This window comes from Vigna umbellata, chromosome 4 (genome assembly GCF_029865625.1).
Source record: "Vigna umbellata cultivar VRB3 chromosome 4, Vumbellata_1.0, whole genome shotgun sequence".
Taxonomy (NCBI): Eukaryota; Viridiplantae; Streptophyta; class Magnoliopsida; order Fabales; family Fabaceae; genus Vigna; species Vigna umbellata.
The window spans coordinates 1,928,955-1,936,581 of NC_142168.1; the positions used below are offsets into that span (position 1 = coordinate 1,928,955).

General features: G+C 30.9%; 1 protein-coding gene across 1 annotated transcript; it reads left to right on the forward strand.

Annotated features, from left to right (window-relative positions):
* The first annotated feature begins 6,107 nt into the window (after positions 1-6,107).
* On the forward strand, positions 6,108-7,427 carry LOC148198957 (akuammiline synthase 2-like). The gene has a single exon (XM_088111869.1). The coding sequence runs from the start codon at positions 6,108-6,110 to the stop codon at positions 7,425-7,427; it is 1,320 nt and encodes a 439-aa protein (XP_087967995.1).
* Positions 7,428-7,627: the final 200 nt, after the last annotated feature.

Below are 7,627 nucleotides of genomic sequence, written 5' to 3' on the forward strand. Positions count from 1 at the left end.
GTCCCAACTAAGGCTGTTTTAAAAACACCTTTTGAGTTATTCAAAGGTTGGAAACCTAGTTTGCGACATGTACGCGTTTGGGGATGTCTGTCTGAAGTAAGAATTTATAATCCACAAGAGAAAAAACTAGACTCAAGGACTATTAGTGGGTATTTCATTGGATATGCTGAAAAGTCCAAAGGGTATAGATTCTATTGTCCAAACCATAACACTAGGATTGTGGAATCAAGAAATGCAAAGTTTCTTGAAAATGACTTGATTAGTGGGAGTGATTTAAATCAAGACGTTGATCTTGAAAAAGATCACTATGAAGCTCAAACCTCTCAATCAAATGAAAGATTGGTAGTCATTCACGCTCCTTCAGTTCAAAAGCGTATTGAACAACCAATAATTAATGTTCCACAAATTGCTGAAAATGATAATATAGATCAAGTTGTTAACGAGGAGCAACAAGTAAATGTTGAACAAGTTTCTCATCAAGATGTTGACACAACATTAAGAAGATCTACTAGAATCAGAAGACCAGCAGTTTCTAGTGATTATGAAGTGTATTTACAAGAATCGGATTACAACATTGGAGCCGAAAATGATCCTGAAACGTTTTCACAAGCCATGAGTTCTAAAGAATCAAACCTATGGTATGATGCCATGAAAGACGAGATGGATTCTATGGCATCCAACAAAGTCTGGGATCTCGTTCAGTTGCCTGATGGTGTAAAATCCATTGGATGTAGATGGGTCTTTAAAACCAAGAAAGACTCAAAAGGCAACATTGAGAGACATAAGGCAAGACTTGTTGCCAAAGGATTCACTCAAAGAGAAGGAATTGACTACAGAGAGACTTTTTCTCCTGTATCTAAGAAAGATTCCTTCCGAGTAATTATGGCATTAGTAGCTCATTTTGACTTTGAGTTACATCAAATGGATGTGAAAACAGCATTCCTTAATGGTGATCTAGAGGAAGAGGTTTACATGAAACAACCTGAAGGATTCTTTTCTAAAGACAGTGAGCACTTGGTATGTAAGCTTAATAAATCCATCTATGGATTAAAACAAGCCTCCCGCCAATGGTATTTAAAATTTCATGATGTTATCACTTCATTCGGTTTTGAAGAAAACATCATGGATCAATGTATATACCAAAAGGTCAGTGGGAGTAAGATTTGTTTCCTTGTTTTATATGTGGATGACATTTTGCTTGCAACCAACGACAAGGGTATGCTATATGAAGTGAAACAATTTCTCTCAAATAACTTTGACATGAAGGATATGGGAGAGGCATCTTATGTCATTGGCATTAAGATTCATAGGAAAAGATCTCGAGGCATTTTGGGTTTGTCTCAAGAGACCTATATCAACAAAGTTTTAGAGAGGTTTAATATGAAGAATTGTTCACCAAGTGTAGCTCCCATTGTAAAGGGTGACAAACTTGAATTAAGTCAATGTCCGAAAAATGATCTTGAGCGGGAACAGATGAAAAATATTCCATATGCTTCAGCTGTCGGAAGTCTTATGTATGCTCAAGTTTGTACTAGACCTGACATTGCATTTGCAGTTGGAGTTTTAGGAAGATATCAGAGTAATCCAGGTGTTGACCACTGGAAAGCTGCAAAGAAAGTAATGAGATATCTTCAAGGAACAAAAGATTTCATGCTCATGTATAGACGAACTGCTAATTTAGAAGTGATTGGCTACTCCGATTCAGACTATGCTGGCTGCGTTGATTCACGAAAATCAACGTCTGGTTACATTTTTATGTTAGCTGATGGAGCAGTATCTTGGAGTAGCAAAAAGCAGACCTTGACTGCTACTTCTACTATGGAAGCTGAATTCGTTTCTTGTTTTGAGGCTTCTTCACATGGTGTATGGTTGAAGAGTTTTATATCTGGGCTTAGAGTTGTGGACTCAATTGCTAGGCCACTGAAGTTGTACTGTGATAACTCTGCTGCTGTTTTCATGGCTAAGAATAATAAAAGTGGAAGTCGAAGTAAGCACATCGACATTAAATATCTGGCCATAAGAGAACGTGTTAAAGAAAAGAAAGTGGTTATTGAGCACGTTAGCACTGAGTTGATGATTGCTGATCCTTTAACTAAAGGCATGCCACCAAAGAATTTTAAGGATCATGTAACGCGAATGGGACTTGGTTCCATGATGTGACAATCATTGTAAGTACTTTCATTTTGATAAAACTCTTATTCAATTTAATGTTTTCTCAATTATTTGTGCACATATTTGGTTACTTTGAGAAAACTCATTTAATTGTGACCTAGAATAGACATATGGTTTATTCATTTAAGTTAAGAGATTGCGATGTGAGACTAAATATATCGTAATACATGGGAGATAATACTCATTATTAGAGGAACTATCACCATGATTCATATATTTGGTCTCTTATTAGGTTTGATGGTTGAATAAAATGGACCAAGTGGGAGAATGTTAGCCTTATACAGAAGAGAGGTTACATTTTAATATTATATTATATAATATTATATCTTTCACATTTATTTTTATTCCTTTTCAGTTAATATTATAAAGCAGTTAATATATATTCTGAAAGTGGTCCATTTATTTTTAAGATAAAAAACCGTTTTTAAAAAACGTGCCCATGATTCTCCACCACAATCTCTTTTAACGTTATATACTCTGTGATGGTTTTTGGAGTAATACAGACTCTTTCAGAAAATTTCATATCAGGTCACTGAGCCTACTCTTTCCTTCATATATACATCACCATCGTGTTTTAAGAGCAAGGGTTCAGAAACCAGAAATTAGGCAAGCGTATAACAATGGCTGGAGGTTGGTCTTTTCTGCTTCCGCTTTTATTCTTGTAAATCTGAATATGATTAAATGTGCTTGTTTGATATATTTAGATTTATTGAATCTTCAGTATGAATCTGTTACACATTTTTACAATGAGTTGATTTGTTTTGGTCTGACGATGACATTAATGAATTTATAAGTTCTTTATTTATATAATAAAGAAGAAAACTTTCTATAAGTGTGTGAAATTTTTTTTGTGTTTAATAGTTGCTTGGTTTGTGAGGTATAATTGGTGCTTGAAGAGTAGAGTTCTCAGTATTATAATGCTTATATTTTCTGGTCTAGTTGTTAAAGGATATGACTTTTATAATTCAGTTGCTACATTATATAATTTTCAGAGGGGTAGTTGACATAGGGATGATATTAAGGTGTCTTAATGAGCTGAAAATACTTATGTGAAGGTAGGTCAGTGAGTGCTTATATCCATTTCAGAATTTAAACTTATGTATAAGATATTAGATTCTGTGTAGATTGATTTTAAAATATGTTTAAATGGGTCAGTGTGAATGTCACTGTTAGAGGAAACATTATATATGAAGAGAAATGGATTTGCAGAGAAATTATTTTGTGATTTTTGAACTCTGAAATTGGTGGAAATTTAAATGAGTTTATATTTTTTCATCCCAAAAAGGAAAGTTTATGGATTGGCACAAACTTATAGGATTTTGGAGATATTTGATCGGTGAGCTTTTTTAATAAAGATTTTTTTGGTTTTATAAACTTTTTTTTGGTTCCAATCTATGTAGGCTAGATCAAGTCCTATAATGTGGGTTTTGACAAATCTAATAATATGGGCTTTGACAAGTCTTATAATGTGGGCTTTAGCAAGTCTAAAAAGATATATGTGTTTAACCTAATATTTGTCTATTTTGGTTTTATAGACTTCTTTTTGGTCCCATATGTAGGTTAGGATCAAGTCCTGTAGGGTGAGCTTTGACAAGTCTAGAAAGATATATGTGTTTAACCTAATATTTGTCTATTTATAATAATTTATATTGAGTAAAATTTGAGATTAAAGAAATAGTTTAAAAGAAAATAATTATTTTTATAAATAATATTGCTTAGGTATTAAGAAGAAATGTTTGCATTAGTATGAATATATGAAATAACTTATTAATATGTCTATAAGTTATTTTTAATCTACTTCTTATATGTGATAACTTAGGTTGGGATAAATTTTGAAAAGTTCCATATAGTCTGAGTCATTGAAAGTACAACTTATTTCATATTTATAGGTCAACTTTACAAATGCTAATTTATTTTAAAATGAAAACTTGTAAGGTATTAAATCATGAGGTTTAAATAAATGACTTAACAGTATATTATCTCTTCATGATAAATCATGAGGTTTAAAGAAATGTTTCTTTGTTTTTTTTTTCATAAATACTATTATATTTGTAATAAGAAGTGTTAAATTTATATTATAAATACAAAACTTTAGTCTTATTTTATTGTATTATATATATAAAGATTATTTTTCTTTGAGAAGTGTATGAACATTATATATAACATCTTGACCTAAAAACTGAAAACAACTTATTTTTCACTTTGTTAATAAAGACTCTCGCACATCTCAACATCAAATAGAAGATACGTTAGGTGTTTCAATTTTTTTTCTTCATGTAACTATCTCTTTTCCTTTTTTTTTTTGTATTCAATTTAACTACTCCTTATAATTACTATCAGTAACATAATCTACATTGATGTGGGATTTCACGTTTCTATTATATGTCATCATAACTTTCAGAATTATATTGAACTGTAATTAAAAATAATATATTTTTCTACAACGTTTTTTTTTATGAATTCTTATAAAATTTCTAACCTTATATAGTTTATATGTTCTCTTGACATTTTTCATATAGTTTGTCCTTAACTCACAAGGATAGACACGTGAAAGATTCACATAATCAAAAAGTTTTCAATAAACATGGTTATTTGGTTATATAAAAAAATTACATAATAAGATAGGATGCTGAGATTCTTAACTTGTTTGTTTACACAGCAACATGGGACATTAAAATCTTTACTAATTTAACATAAATAAAACATTAATATGTTAAATATTCCATTGATATTTGTATTGAAGGTATTATTTATATATAGTAATAACCACATAAGAGTTTTTAAATATAAAATTAATTTTTAAGATACTATAATAATATATTTAAAATAAAATAACTGAGAATAATGTTAAAACAAGTATATTGGAATATATATATATATATATATATATATATATATATATATATATATATATATATATATATATATATATATATATATATATATATATATATATATATATATATATTGATATGTTACATTGTTGATGTAATGAATTAAACATTATAATGAAAAAATGTTAATCTTTTTTATAATTATACTAAAAGTATGTGTTTTCTTCTTATTGACTGTTAACTTACAACACCACCATTAAATTTTACAAATTATACTAATATATGTACATTTAATTTTCAATTAGTTAAGTTTTTATTTAACTTAAAATAGTTATGAGTAATGAAAGAAAGTAATAAAAAATTGCTTAATACTACTAAGGAGCTATAGCCCGATCCAAATTTTATCATCCCTTCACATGGGACTTTTGGGGCTACGGTTTTAAAAAAAGTCTATAATGAGAAAAAAAAAAAAAAAAAGCTCTACATTTAGAGATGTCGCGTCAGACTCAACTCATGGATCAAAAACCTAAATGACACCTCTAATCCTCTAGATATGAAATTCACATTCAATAGTTTCTCTATGTTTCCAATGAGCATTTAAAAGTATCTAAACTTTAAATATGAAAATAGGCTGGTTCTTTAAATAATTGATTTGAAAAAACGGGCATATTTATCAGTGAAAAGTAAAATATATATTTCAACATCAAATACAAAAGTAAATTAGGCGTTAACAATTTCTTTTTCATATAACTATCTATTACAATTACTTTTAATAACATAACAGGACTTAATGAATAAAACGTAAACACTAAATGAATTTTGTTAACAAAATACTATAAAACAACAATGCATATATTGCTTGTTAGAAGGTTATTTGATGTTTTAATGTTGCATTAAAAAACTATAACTATTGATTAAAACAAGAAAAAAAAATACATAGATATTTTGAAGTGATGGTTCAAAACCAATTAAAAAAGTCATTTTCTACATTGTTTCGACATTCCTCAACGAGTGTATATAAACAAATACCAATGAACAAATTTATGATGAGATCTCTTATCCATATTTAAATTCAAGCTTGTGTGGTGATAATAGTTGAGAATGGAAATTAACATCACATCAAGAGAAACCATTAAACCATCACTGCCAACTTCTGTAGAATGCAAAACCCTAAAATTATGCTTGTTTGATGTCTTTCAACTCAACACCTATTTTCCATTGATCCTCTTTTACAAAAACACCACCAACCTCGAAGGATTTTCAGAATGCTCAACTCAGTTGAAGAAATCACTATCTGAGGCACTAACCATTTTCTACCCTCTTGCTGGGAGAAGATGTGATTTCTTTTCCATTGATTGCAACGATGAAGGTGTAATTTTCATGGAAGCTTCGGTGAAAACCAGCATGGAAGTGTTCTTAAAACCACCCAAATTAGAACTGCTAAACCAGTTACTTCCATGTGAGCCTAACAAGTGCCATCCTCATGAAGAAGTGTTGCCTCAGTTACTTGTTCAACTAAACAAATTCCAATGTGGAGGAATAGCCATTGGCTTGTGCAACCTCCACATTCTCTTGGATGCATATTCTTGCAGTGCCTTCTTGAAAACCTGGTTTGCCATTTGCAAAGGGTCAAAGGAAGAAATCTCATGGCCAGATTTCTCTTCTGCTGCTTCTTCGTTCCCTCCAAGAAACATCACTGGTGTACGTGCTGGCATGTTGAATATAAACAAAGACTCGAACATAGAAGAAAACTGCACCACAAGAAGATTCTTGTTTGATCACAAAGCCATCAATGAGCTAAAATCCATGTCAACATGTGATGAAACAAAACCTACACGATATCAGGTAGTATCTTCATTCATAAGCAAACATATGATTGTAGCAATCAAAGGGGACAAAACAAGACCAATGGTTTCATTGCATGTTGTGGACATGAGAAAAAGAATGGGGGAGCCTTTCTCAAAAGGTGTTGTTGGAAATTTGTTGTGGCCTGCATTGTTTGTTCTTGAGGGTGTAAACAAGAACACTGAGATCATAGATTTGGTTGACATTCTAAAAGAAGGACTTGGAAAACTAACTAAAGATTTGTTTCTGAAAGTGCAGAATGATCCTTATTTTTTGTGGAGTGATGAGTGTGCAGAACTAATGCTTGAAGGTATAGCAGAAAATAAACCAATCTCATTAGTGTTCACAAGTTGGGGTAATATGGGATTCGATGAAGTGGATTTTGGTTGTGGAAAACCCTTTTGGCTAGCTCAAAGAGGAGGTACTAAAGAAAGTATCCCAAACACAGTGATATTGATGGAAACAAGAGAGGGAATAGAAGCATGGATCACAATGCCAGAGAAACATATAAGTATCTTGGAACATGATGTGGACTTCCTCCAATTTGCATTGCTTAATCCTACTATTTTAATCTAAATTAAACTGATGAAGTTAATTAAAATGTAACGAGACTTTCTTGTGGTTTTTTTTTTTCTTAACATCAATGTCGAACTAAATTAAACTGTTTTATCTTCCTAATAAGAAGAAAGAACGGTGTGGTTAGAGTTGCTATCTACCTTAGAAGATTGAATATTTTTTTGGTAAATTTTTAATGTTGATAGTACTTCCACAACTCA